Genomic DNA, 14440 nt, shown 5'->3' on the forward strand with positions numbered 1-14440 from the left:
GGACCTTGTAAATTGTAGAAAGTAAAATTAATTACTTAATCTTCTCTGTCACTAATGTCTGTGTTTAAAATGATTTATATTCTATTAACATTTAAACAGAGCATTCCATCCCCCTGCTTCATTGCTTATCACTTGGCTTGTTTATATAATGCACTCCTGAGCTCAGGCTAGTGTTTAGTGTTACAGGAAGCAAGAGAAATTATGTGTCTTTGTTAGCCTAAAGATCCCAAAATAGAGTCCGCTCTGTTCTGAGTGACTCAGGCAATATACACTTTTAATTTCTTTCTTAGCACAAAATGACTGCCGATATAAATATCCTGACAGTGTTCCAACATTTAACTTGATATTCTATTAGACTGCCTGCAATGCGACCAGTCAGAAGCCTAGTTAGGGTTTGAAGAAGGATGGTTAGAGTAAGGGTAAGTAAATAAACAGTGGAAACTGTGGAATATTTAGGGTGAAGGTAAATATAAGTCTAACCACATATCATTTTCTAATCATTGTATCAGTATTCAGCTAACTCTACCCCTAAATGTAAATCCTAAATCATGAATCTTGGTGTTTGAACTCAATCCGTAATTGTCAGTGTACAATTAGCCCTAACCCTAAATATCTTTTTTTTTTGCCACCCCTAAGCTCTCCCTAAGCATTACCCTAACAATAACTGTGCTTCTCATTCTTCCTACAGGGCAAAAGCAGATCTGTGATGAGGGGCACGGTCGCAGAATTTGCCAAGACACAAGAATGCAAGAATGCATAATGTACATTACTATATAAAGTATATGTCAATAATATATACTCACCTTGTGTATAGAAGTGGGCCTTATATTTTCCAACTCTTAATGCAAAGATCCCTGTCTTGGGGTCGATGGATGGAGGATAGTAATGAATTGTATTTCGTGGACTCTGTGGAATAGAATATAGATATAATATCCTCTCATTGTTTGAATGTATGTTTTGTTATTACAATTCCTCTCAAATAAAAAGGAATATTAGCTTGTATTGATCCACGTGAATAGTTCAGGAACACATTTACCTTTTTTTTTTTTTTTTTGCCGTGGACCACTCATACATTTAAACATAGAAGAAAAAATACACCTTACTGAGAACCAGACATATAAAAAATGTTCCTTCCAAATACTAAACCAAACTTAATTAAACTTGGTTGTAATGGCTAGGAAAAGTAATCTTACAGTAATAAATTGAAACAAATGGTAAAAAAGAGCACATAAAACATGTATCACATTGAAAAACTGCATGTATGATGCCCAACATCTAAATAAAATGTTCTTCTAAAGATTAAAATAGGGACTAGTATCTCTTTCATGAGTTAAATGAAGTTAAAAACCTTGAGTTGCAAGATTTTACCTGAAAGAGCATCGTCAAAATAATTCATATTAATTGTTTTACGCATTATATACATGTTTTTGTAGAAACCGCAAATGCCTCTTGAACCAGAACACTAGACCCGATATGAAGAAGGCAACATAAAAAATATAACTTCTTGTAGACCTCTTCCAATCTCATTCTTTTTAAAAGTGCATTCCTCTCATAGTGTCCTATGTTACAGTGTTTCACACTCATGCACCGACTGAATGGCTGCTTCTTATTCACAAACAAAATACTGTATATAATATAATTTAGAAGCTTGGTAGCTTTCGTTTACTCAATTCATTCACAAATGAATTCCATTCCATTCTTCAGCAAGCAGTAGATAATGGATCAGGTTGTGTGATTATATAAAAAAAAAAAACAACAAAAAAAAAAACAAATGCACTGCTTCTCTGCCGATTCAAAAAGGATACTTTGTTAAGTTAGTACACTGAGAGATCCAGAAAGATTCTTACCAATCAGGGTTGTTGCTGAACCTTGCGGTCTGTGCGATTATATAGACTTTTTCAGAATTGAGTTCCTGTAAAAACCCTTATAGCACTGCAGCTTTCTGAATTGCTACAGGCGTTGTATATGCCCTCGATGTCACTTCATAAAAGTGCCAATTTCAAGAGAAATCAAAACGCAATCAGACAGCTGGGAGGCTGCCCTTCCTGATCACTTCGTGCCCCAATGCTAAGTAGAAGTCTCTGCTTCTGAAAGAGATGTTTTGTAGCACATCGATTGCGACACATATGTCTAGCCTCCCAATGCTTCTCTATGAAAAGGAGTCTTTTGCCCAGAGAACCACCAGTAGTGAGAGAGCTGTGTCATGGGACCATCTTGCAGGTAAGTTAATCTTTTTATTTGCAGGCACTGGATGGAATGGTGGCCAGGATACTTCCCAACACTATAGCATTATAAATAAATATATTTGTTAACAGCACTGAAGTGTTTCTTTAAGGCGTACAAAGGCAATTTAGCTGTCTCATGTTTCTTTGTGTCTGACAATATCACTGCGGAAACTACAGAAACTGAGAATCTGCAACAAACATGGAATATCAAAAGTTTATTATTTATCTTTTCATTTATTTTGTTTTTATTTCTTCTGTTGCATTATCCTCATAATGCACTAAAAAGGTGTATTTGTATTTGTGTAGGGAGTGTCCAGCACCAGGGTACAATTCATCTTGAATGCAACTATATCTCAGATAGACCCTCCCAAGATGGGAGCTTCTGTCCCCCAGTCCGCCGATTGTTTCTTGGTGTTCCAAATATGGAGACGCCATTGAAATATCTCTAATATGTATGAGTGCATCATTAGACAATGCTCACGGTGCATTGGCCATGCTATGGCTACTGGCCATGCTCAGAGCACAGACACCCTGACGTCCCCTCTTTTTAGGCAGGCCCACCTACATTATGGACAGCCTGCTAATTTCCCTGGTGAGTCTTACCATTGTCATTGCCTCTTCTAAAAGGTTTTACCTGCCCATTCTGAAATTCGCAGAGACCTTTACACTCCAATTGACATGATTTATTAAATTTCACTCTCAATGACCTTTCACAATGGCATGGCTAAGATAGTTAAGCCTTTAAAGTTGCCACATGCACCTCTGTTGCTGCAGCTACAATAGCCAAGTAGCAGACTTGGGGGGGATCTGCTTGACAAAAACTGTCATGGTTGTAACAATGGCTGCCTCTTATCTTTTAAGGTCTGAAATATTCACTGAGATGCTGTTCTCTGTAGCAACCATCAGAGTAGCATAATAAAAACTAAAAAAATAAAGGAGCCGTATGTGCGAATTTGATTACTATTTACAGGAAGGTACTGTGAAATTGCAGAATCCTGATAAAGTGGACACTTTTAAAGTCAACCTTTAAGAAATGACACCCAGGGGAGGGCTGGCAGCCTTAGGCCTGGGGGGCAAAACCAGTCAAGTGGCCCATTGCGCCACCAAATCAGTTCACCATCCATGCCCACCTTTTTCTGGTTTTATAACGGATATTGATGTTATGCTAATCAGTAGCTCTTTGCCATACTCGCTCCTTCACGGCTCTGACTTTCAATGTTGTCAGAGCACAGGCTGAGAATCTCTGAGCCTGTGCTCTGACTCACTAACTGAGCGCCGGAACCACGAGGGAGAGGATTTGATCTGACTGCACCTACTGCTGGTGCGCACCAGTGGACCACCAGCGAATCGTTTAAATTAAATATGCTGGTGTACCCAACTTGTGAGCTGTGTTGGCCGCCGGGCGCCTCTGTTGTCATGGCACCCTGCGTGACCGCACAGCTTGCCCACCCTAACGGCTGGCCCTGCTGACACACACTGATGTTACTACTTAGACATCCCTCAATATTAATACAGAGATGAGAGTAAACACCAATAAACTGTGGAAACAGAGCTGATCCCCCCAAATTTATAAAGGTTTGCTTAGAGGATTTATTCAAGATTAAATCATGCCTCCTCCTCTCTCCCCCATGCGCTGCTCTGTAGGCTGGGAGGAAGTGAAGAGTAATCACAGTCTCCCAGCACAACGCCACCTGTGGCTGCATGGGGAACAGCTGTTTAATGTAATGCTTGCAGGACGGCCAGCTGCCGCAGAACCTCTTTGTTTCCGTCTCTGCAAAGGGCTCCAGGCACTGCTTGTTGTGAGTGTGAGCCACTGTAAATTAGGGGCAGAGGGCACTTGCACTACGGTCAAGACGGGTCTGGGCAGGAGGAGAGTGCAGTGCAATCAGTGCACTCCCCTCCTGTGGGTCACCAGTAGACTGGTGCACCTGCCCAGGATCAGAGCCGGTGCAAGGATTTTTGCCGCCCTAGACAAAATATAAATTTGCCGCCCCCCCATGTGACATCACAATGCCCCACCCATATGATCTGCCATATGAACTAACGCCAGTGCTGCACACAGTGTGTGTTTACATTAAAAAGCCTGCAGGGACCAGCTATAGACACCACAACCACTTCATTAAGCTATAGTGTCCCTTTAATGTGAGGTAAATTATAGATTAGTGTCACTAATAATATACTAGATTGCCTACTTACAATTAGATGAGGATGATGATGGGCTGCAGTTTGGCTCCACTGGTCTGGTGTAGAACAGGACCCCTGGAGGCTGTTTGCAACTGTGGTCACAAAATTCAATGTTCTGGGAGAATTGGAAGCAGCTCCATTTTTGGTGGCCTCTTACACAGCTCAAGGTCTGGGCCCCAGGGCCTGACGGTTAGTATGCCCATAAGGTCCACTCATATGTTCCACCCACCCATGAGCTCGCCCACAGGGAGTGGAGTGTGTAGGGGATGTGTTATGTGTTATTTAATATGTGTGCTTATGGTATGTAGTGTATAGGGATACCAGTTTGTGCAGGTGATGCAGTGTGTTTGTGTGTAGTGGAAGCAGTGTGTATTTGTGTATAAGGGATGTATTATGTGTTTCTGGTTGTGTGTGAGGGATGCATTGTGTGAATCTGTGTTTGTATGCATAAGGGATGCAAGGTGTGTGTCTGTATGTGTGTGCATTGAGTGTAAGAGATGCATTGTGTTTCTGTGTGTATGTAAGAAAAACATTTGTTTGCATGTGTGTGTAAGGGTTTGCATTGTATGTTTCTGTGTATGTGTGCAAATGATGCATTGTCTTTGTGTGTAAGGGTTGCATTGTGTGTGTGTGTAATGGATGCATTGTGTGTTTCTCTGTGTGTAAGGGAAGCATGTTCTGTTTCTGTGTATGTATAGGGATGCATTGTGTGTTTCTGTGTATGTATAGGGGTGCATTGTGTGTTTCTGTGTATGTATAGGGATGCATTGTGTGTGCGTGTGTGCGCGTAGTGTTAAAGAGCTCCCTGTCTTGCCCCCTGTCCTATAGAGCTGTCCCTTCTGTCCCTTAGAGCTCTCCCCTGCCCCTTAGTGGTCTCTCCTCTCCCCCACCCTCCCCTAGCGGTCTCTTCTCACACTCGCCCACCCTCCCTGTGCTCTTCTCATCCCCCCTCCACCCTCCCTGTGTTCTTCTCACTCCTCCCTCTGTGTGTTCTCACCCCCCCTGTGTTCTGCTTACCCCCCCTCCTCCCTGTGTTCTTCTTACTCCCCCTTGTTCTTCTTACCCCCTTCTTCTTATTACTTCCCCCTTCTTCTTAACCCTCCTACTTCTTCTTACCCCCTCTTCTTCTTACCCCCTCCTTCTTCTTCTTACCACCCCATTCTTCTTCTTACCCCCTTCTTCTTCTTCTTACTCCCCCCTCTTCTTCTTACTCCCCCCTCTTCTTCTTACTCCCCCTTCTTCTTCTTACTCCCCCTTCTTCTTCTTACCCCCCTCTTCTTCTTACCCCCTTCTTCTAATTACTCCCCACTCTTGTTCTTACTCCCCCCTTCTTATCTCCCCTCCTTCTTACTCTCCCCCCTCCCCTCTTCTTACTCTCCCCCCCCCCACCCCTCTTTTACTCTCCCCCCCTCCCCTCTTCTTACTCTCCCCCCTCCCCTCTTCTTCCTCTCCCCCCTCCCCTCTTTTTACTCTCCCCCCCTCCCCTCTTCTTACTCTCCCCCCCCTCCCCTCTTCTTACTCTCCCCCCCTCCCCTCTTCTTACTCTCCCCCCCTCCCCTCTTTTTACTCTCCCCCCCCCTCCCCTCTTTTTACTCTCCCCCCTCCCCTCTTTTTACCCCCTCCCCTGTAGGTGGCCGAGCTGCACTCTGGTCCGCGGTCCCGGCCGGAGTGATAGGAAAGTGCTCAGTGTGCACCTTCCTGTCAGTCCGGCCGGGTACAGGAAACAGAAACTCCTGTTCCGCGCGGAACAGGAGTTTCTGTTTCCTGTACCCGGCCGGACTGACAGGAAGTGCACACTCAGTGTGCACCTTCCTATCACTCCGGCCGGGACCGCGGACCGGAGTGCAGCTCGGCCACCTACAGGGGAGGGGAGGGAAAAGCAGCTGCAGCCGCCGAGCGCTCTTTACAGAGCGCTCGGCGGCTGCAGCATTTAAAGGGCCGGCCCGCCGCGGCCGGTCCTAAAATAATTTCGGGCGGCCTGGGGGGCAATTGCCTCCCTGCCCCCCGGCCCAGCCCGCCCCTGATGACACCTGCTTAGGCAAGATAGTGATGTACTATATATTGTTTTGCTTAAGCTGACTGGTGCCTCATCCTCATATAATGCAATTGGCCCTGTTTGATCACATTTCCCCAAGCAAGGCATTCATCCCCAATGGATACCCTGATTTTACCACTGGTGCATGCAGGGGCGGACTGACACCTCACAGGGCCCTCGGGCAGTGGGTGATCAAGGGCCCGCCCTCCTGGTTTTCTGGCCCCCTGCTACTCTTCTCCCCCTTCTTTCTGCCGCTTTTATACATATATTATGTGTAGGCTGCCCAGCACACAGAATGGCTGCGTGCGAGCCACACATACCTGAGGTGGGAGCAGAGGTGGGTACTGGGGGCAGAGATGGGCACAGGGGGGTTGATGTGGGTACTGGGGGCTGAGGTGGGAGCAGAGGTGGGTATTGGGGGCTGAGCTGGGTACAGGGGGGCTGAGGTGGGTACAGGGGGCTGAGGTGGGAGCAGAGGTGGGTACAGGGGGGCTGAGGTGGTAACAGGGGGGCTGAGGTGGGAGCACAGGTGGGTACAGTGGTGGGTACATGGGGGCTGATGTGGGTACTGGGGGCTGAGGTGGGAGCACAGGGGGGCTGAGGTGGGAGAAGAGGTGGGTACTGGGGGCTGAGGTGGGCAAAGGGGGGCTGATGTAGGTACTGGGGGCTGAGGTGGTTACAGGGGGGCTGAGGTGGGAGCACAGGTGGGTACAGGGGGGCTGAGGTGGGAGCAGAGGTGGGTACTGGGGGCTGAGGTGGGTTCAGGGGGGCTGAGGTGGGAGCAGAGGTGGATACTGGGGGCTGAGGTGGGTACAGGGGGGCTGAGGTGGGAGCAGAGGTGGGTACTGGGGGCTGAGGTGGGTAAAGGGGGGCTGATGTGGGTACTGGGGGGTTGAGGTGGGAGCACAGGTGGGTACTGGGGGCTGAGGTGGGTTCAGGGGGGCTGAGGTGGGTTCAGGGGGGCTGAGGTGGGAGCAGAGGTGGGTACTGGGGGCTGAGGTGGGTAAAGGGGGGCTGATGTGGGTACTGGGGGGTTGAGGTGGGAGCACAGGTGGGTACTGGGGGCTGAGGTGGGTACAGGGGGGCTGAGGTGGGAGCAGAGGTGGGTACAGGTGGCTGAGGTGGGTACAGGGGGGCTGAGGTGGGAGCAGAGGTGGTTACAGGGGGGCTGAGGAGGGTACAGGGGGGCTAAGGTGGGAGTACAGATGGGTACTGGGCACTGAGGTGGGTACAGTGAGGCTGAGGTATGTACAGGGGGGCTACAGTGTGATCAGAGGTGGGTACTGGGGGCTGAGGTGGGTAAAGGGGGGCTGATGTGGGTACTGGGGGGTTGAGGTGGGAGCACAGGTGGGTACTGGGGGCTGAGGTGGGTACAGGGGGGCTGAGGTGGGAGCAGAGGTGGGTACTGGGGGCTGAGGTGGGTAAAGGGGGGCTGATGTGGGTACTGGGGGGTTGAGGTGGGAGCACAGGTGGGTACTGGGGGCTGAGGTGGGTACAGGGGGGCTGAGGTGGGAGCAGAGGTGGGTACTGGGGGCTGAGGTGGGTAAAGGGGGGCTGATGTGGGTACTGGGGGGTTGAGGTGGGAGCACAGGTGGGTACTGGGGGCTGAGGTGGGTACAGGGGGGCTGAGGTGGGAGCAGAGGTGGGTACAGGTGGCTGAGGTGGGTACAGGGGGGCTTAGGTGGGAGCAGTGGTGGGTACTGGAGGCTGAGGTGGTTACAGGGGGGCTGAGGAGGGTACAGGGGGGCTAAGGTGGGAGTACAGATGGGTACTGGGCACTGATGTGGGTACAGTGAGGCTGAGGTATGTACAGGGGGGCTACAGTGTGATCAGAGGTGGGTACTGGGGCTGAGGTGGGTACAGTGGGATCAGAGGTGGGTACTGGGGCTGAGGTGGGTGCTGAGCTGAATTAAAATTATTTGAAGCTTACCTGTGCTGTCTGCCAGGCTGCTGCAGCTCCATATCTTCCGGCTGCTCTTCAGGCAGGGCAGGACTTGATGTCACTTCCTGGCCCCGCCTCTTCCTCCTCACACACAGCACCGCACGGCTGGAGACCTGGCAGCAAGAACTGAATACTCACTGCCAGGTCTCCCTGAGAAAGGAGAAACGGGTGAGGGGGGGAGGGGGTTAACTACAGAGTGATATGCTGCAGGGGTCCTGCAGCATATCACTGGAATAAAGGAGAAATCATGTTGTTCTGGCTGAAGAGATCTCTGATCTCCCCAGCCAGAGCATGGCTGTGCTGCCGGGCCCCTGACTGCCTCGGACCATGACCGATCTGCCCGACCTGTCAGTCCGCCCCTGGGTGCATGGGTGTCAGAAAAGATGTGACCTCTGTTACTCTGTTCTAATTCTCCTCTAGCAAGTGCAATATCCACTTGCTAGAGAAGTAATAGCAGCAAATACAGCACTGTAGTTGCTATGAATGAGAGCAAGAGAACTGCCACTCACACACAAATAATTGACAGATGTGAACATGTGTACAATTCTGCTATTACAATGTAGTGATGACATTTGATTTACTTTATTTTAATACTGATTTGTGCTACGATGAGAGCTGCACTTTAATATATAATGTAAGAGAAAAAAAAAGCAGGTGATTAAATGACTTTCTCTATGGAAAAAGCATAATGAAAGGCTTTAGAGAAGCCACAAGAGGGCAGCATTGTCAAACCGAACCAGTGTAAGGGTTGACACCATGAATCTCTCGGATTCGTAGTCATGTTATTTGTAAATCACCAACCTATCAGCTGGAGCAGTAGTATGAAAAATAAAATAAATGCAATTATTATGTGAGAAAAAATGCATTAAAACCTACAGAAATATGCTTGGAAAGGATTTGGCTGCTGCATAGTCAAACTGGTTGGATAGAAAATACATTTCCATATTTATTAGAGACTGGTGTAGATTTGGAGATGGGCCAGGAAGAGCAAAAGCCGTTGTGGTGTCTTCTTCACGAAAGAAGTAATTCAGAAAATAGCATCAAACTGCATCACAATTACCCTCAGAGTTATAATTTCTGGACAGATATAAGCATTTCAATGCAATACAATGTGTGGTAGGGGGTTCCAGAAGCTGATAATAATTTGCATGGAGCCAGTAATTATTTTCATGCATTTCTCTCACCACATATTTTGAAGGAAGATGAAACCACACTTAATGTGCTGCAGGCGAGGGAGCCAGTATAAACTTGTGTGAGGTTCTCAATTTGCAATATTAGCATTCACACATGCTACACAATGGTTTAATGAATAAGGAGGCTATTCGGCCAAGACCCAGAGGTCAATAATAGGTCCAAGGGACACCTTGCATAATTTGTATATAGACCTTTCTGACATACCACATGGGTGATGTGAATACGAGTGATATGACAGAGAAACTGTCCTCATGTTTCCAGGAATATTTAAACTGTTAATAACTCCTCACCTTCCTTGTATGGGATGAAGGAAGACAAGAGACAATCTGGTTCATACCTGGTTATTAAAGCAACTGCCATTAAACGCTCTCCTTGTCCCCCAGCCTATGTATCCCTGTCTTAAGCCCTCTTGGACACTCTATAATATTTAGTGTCCCTAGGACCTGTGCTACTTACCATTTCTTCCATTGTGCTGGCCTGCTGAGTCTTATTCCTTGGTGTTGCCATCTTGGAGTTTCCAAGATGGCAGCTGTTGGAAACACCCGCCAAGGGCGTGCAAGTGATGTTAAGTGCATGCCCAGTACATCAAGTATCTGAACATACACTCTATGAGGTAATGCTGCCAGAAGTGATGCATAACTGGAAGGAGCGGAGTAAGGACTTGACAACCAATGACAAACGTTGACAAAGAACGTGAAACTAGACTAAAGCTCCACCATTTGTCAACTTCTGTCAACCTGCAGGTTATACATAAGGATAAGTAGTCTCTACTTTCCTTATATACAAATATTAATTATTTAAAAAAATATGTCATATCAATACAATAACAAAAAAAGTGACAGATCCTATTTAAGGAGTTATACAGTCTACATGCCTCTTGGGTTTTTTTTTGTGTCTACTTACGGCAATGTTTCGGAAATAACTCAATCTATTTGACCCAATTTGGGGATTATTCACTGACAAACTTAGATCAATTTAGAAATTCATCTACTAAGTTTGTAAAACTATAAATGTTGTAAAAAAACAGGTTAGGACGAATGTTTGCTGCTGAAAATTTGGCCTAAAATATACAACTCTCTGTATGGTTTTCTCTTAAGGTACTGGTAGGCAACCTTCAGCACTCCAAATGTTGTAGACAACATCTCCCATAATACTTTTACAAACATCATGCTGGCAAACCATCAGGGGAGACCAAATCCACAAAGTCGGTAATGCCAAAGGCTGCCTACCCCTGGTATAAGGTGTAGATTGGAATTTAAAATGAGCTTATGGAATAAACATATTGTCTAAGCATTCTATTAATTCAGAGTTATTCATTAAAGTGTGAACTGATGGGAAACATACCTGATTTGTAGATCTTCAGTTTCGAAGACACTCTTTAGCCAATAACCCTGTATATATATATATATTATATTACTTGCTTTGGGGAAAGTAATAAAGCACTATTGTAATCTTACAGTGCTGCGTTGCCGTAAACAATATTATACAGAACACTCCCTATAGATAAATGCAGTATACACTTATCACCTGATTTAGAAAAAATCTGAATAGTAAAAAGGTTCAATGAAGGTCAACAAGAAAAAACAGATATTTGTCATCTGTGGAGTTATTGGAAAGAGAAGGCATGCACTATTAAAATAAAATGCCGGTCGCCATGGTTATTAGACCATTCAAAGGCAAGACTCTTGAAAATATACGCTAAACCAGATGTTGTGGATTACATATTCCCTGATGCTTGGCCAGCATAATGGCTGGAATGGAATTATGGGAGATGTAGTCCACAACATTTAGAGTGCCAAAGCTAACCTACCACTGCTTTAACTCATACCCATTACAGATTATTTATTGGACGTGGTGCAAATAGATTATGGGCACAGTCTTTCCAGTTTATGTGAAAATGTTTTTATGTAATTTGTCAAAAAAACATGGGTTTCCCTGGCACTCGAAGCCCAACCCCTCTTGTGATGGACAGTATCGAAATTATGATCAACAAATATCTACAGTGCCAAAGTTATCTAATTTGTGCAACTGATTTTTTTGTTTTTTTGGCTTGGCATATTAAGTTGCATCCACAGACATTTGCATTGCTATTATTTATATTATTACCTATTTTATTTAAAAAAAAACAGATACAATTTGTATATTGTAATACCTTTTTTATTGGACTAACATAAGTTTTAATAACAAGTCTTCGGAAGAACCTCCCTTTATCAAGTCAATAGCATTTCTGAGCAAGACGACACGTAGAATTCAAAGTTGAGTTGTGATAAAGGGGTTAAAGAGACACGAGTGCAGATAAGACTTTTGGTTTGATAGAAAATAGACAACATTCTTGCAGAGGGTCGTAAATATCTTGTGTGAAAATCACAGAGTGAGGGGGGAGAGAGAGAGAAAGTAAAAAAAACAAGCAAACAGTGCAGAATATGGTGCTAGAAGGGCAGAGTAAAAACTAAATAATTACTTATAGTAAGAATGCATGAATTCCCATCCAAGAGTTACAGGATATGCATGAAGGACTATATCCAGCATACACAGACACACACATACACCCACACTCACACACATTCTCTGCAAGAATGGTGTCTATTTTCTATCAAACCTGTGTCTTATCTGCACTCATGCCACTTTAACCCCTGTATCACAACTCAACTTTGAATTCTATGTGTCGTCTTGCTCAGAAATGCTTTAGACTTGAGAAAGGGAGGTTTTCCAAAAGCTTGTCATTAAAACATTCTGCTTGTTCAATAAAAAAGGTATTACAAAATACGAATTTTATCTGTTTTTTACATCTACATCACTGGACTAATACGGCTACAATCTCTACTTGATTACTAATTTTAAATAATTATTATTAAGGACTGTTTTTCCATTAATGGGTCACTATAGTCACCAGAACAACTACAGCTTAATGTAGTTGTTATGGTGAGTATAATCATTCCCTGCAGGCATTTTCAGAGAAAAGCAGTGTTACACTGTCACCTAGGGACAACGCTAATGGCCACTTCTCAGAAGGTCACTGGAGGTGCTTCCTGGGGCAGTGTGTGCAGCACTGCCGTTCTGCATCTCCATGCTCTACATGGAGATGCTGAATATTCCTTATAGAGCTGCATTTAATCAAAGCATCTCTACGAGGAAGTGCTGATTGGCCAAGCCGGCGTTTGGACCCATCCTGACTCCTTGCTGATTTCAGCCAACAAAATGCTTTCCCCATGGGACCTTATGGGAAAGCATTGGATTGGTTCAAGTTCATAAATTCTGAAAATGTCAACAAGGAGGTTGTAGCATGTACTTGCCTCCCTCGAGCTGCAGCTGCAGCATACTGAAGGATAGTGACCTCCCTCGAGCCTCGCAGCCCTCCTCCCAGACCACACGTCATATTCAAGTGCACTCACCTCCTAATGCCGTGCGGTCTGACCGATCTACGCAGCAGGACATCTATATATAGAAAGTAGGTGTGACGTCACGCCCGTTCTTAAAGTAACCAAGTCATCATTGCGATCCTAATCTATTAGGTCTATGAGTCGCAATGATGACGTGGACCTCTCAGAACATAGGTAAGCTTATTTAAGGCTTGTTTTAGCCCCTATTCATTGCCCTACCGTGGTTTCTGTATAGATCATCACTTTGTGCTCCTGGTGATTCCCTAGTGATTTTCTGTGTTTGACCTCGGCTTCGTATTGACCTTATGATTTCTGGTATCCTAACCCAGCTTCGTATTGACTTGTGATTTTCTGGTATCCTGACCCGACTTTGTCTTGACTGTATTTCTGTATCCTTGACCTTGATTCTCGCTATAGTAATATGTTAAATCCAGCCATTCTAAGACTTGTTAATACGCTTTCGGATCCACCTTTATGGATTTCCTCTTTCCTGCGTGTTGGGGTACGACTACTGTGACAGAGACGGATCAGGGACAAGGTCAGCGGAGGCAGACCTATGCGGTGCTGAAAATAAAGTAAGTTTTATTACATTTTAAGGGGGCTAAGGGAGTTAAGCCACCTGAATGGTGGTTTTAACACTATGGGATCAGGAATACATGTTTGTGTTCCTGACACTACAGTGTTCCTTTAATACTAAACCAGCCTTTAGTGGGGAAGGGGATGGATTATATAAAAGAGTGCAGCAAGAGGAACAAATAATACCCACAGGGAGCACCAGAAAAACCTGGCACCCAAATGTCATTGTCTCTTGGCTCAACCCTGCACTCCCAAAGCATTATCTGGGAGACTCAGATAACACAGATAGGTAATGGGAAAGTCATCAGACGACGAGCCTGTAATAATGCTTCTTAAAATGTTTGATCGGTAGTAAAGTCGACTCAACTATGAAAACAGTGCAAAATATTTTTACTTTGTAGCTGTCAGAATTACTGGAGGATTTTGTGTACCGGTTCATTAAATAATTGCTTGTTCACTTGATTAATTTCCGTAGAATCTGAATCTGTCATCGAAGGAGCTATATCTTGCAGGAGCATTAAAAAGCTGTGAAAACTAACTGTAAGATCATGCAAAGTAATTAGTATTTCCTTTTCCCAGGCACTGCAAGTCCAACATTTTTATCAGGTTACATATGTATGACATTAAGGCCAAATGCAGCTCTTCTGGAAACTGAATTCTGTCAACCTTACTTCATCCTATAATTATGTGCACCTCCTGTACTTAAAGCGGCACTGTCATGCCGAATTCCGTTTTTTTTTTAACCCCCCTCCCGCCTCAACTACATCCAATCGACCCCCTAGTCATCCCCAAATGCCCCTATGCCCCCCACATTACCTATTTTTTATTCTTTATTTTCTGCCCGATCTTTATTCAGGGCGCCGCCATCTTTGTGTGGGTAGGTGAAGTCCCTGTGGGACACGTC

At 45.2% G+C, this 14440-nt stretch overlaps 1 protein-coding gene across 1 annotated transcript in view; it reads right to left on the bottom strand.

Annotated features, from left to right (window-relative positions):
- The window catches only part of LOC134603314 (arylsulfatase A-like), a 56153-nt gene that overhangs the window by 2860 nt on the left and 38853 nt on the right, over nucleotides 1-14440 (bottom strand). Inside the window, exon 7 of the mRNA XM_063449169.1 lies at nucleotides 804-906. Coding sequence (XP_063305239.1) covers nucleotides 804-906 — 103 coding nt within the window. The remainder of the gene's footprint in view (nucleotides 1-803; nucleotides 907-14440) is intronic.

This window comes from Pelobates fuscus, chromosome 3 (assembly GCF_036172605.1).
Source record: "Pelobates fuscus isolate aPelFus1 chromosome 3, aPelFus1.pri, whole genome shotgun sequence".
Classification (NCBI taxonomy): Eukaryota; Metazoa; Chordata; class Amphibia; order Anura; family Pelobatidae; genus Pelobates; species Pelobates fuscus.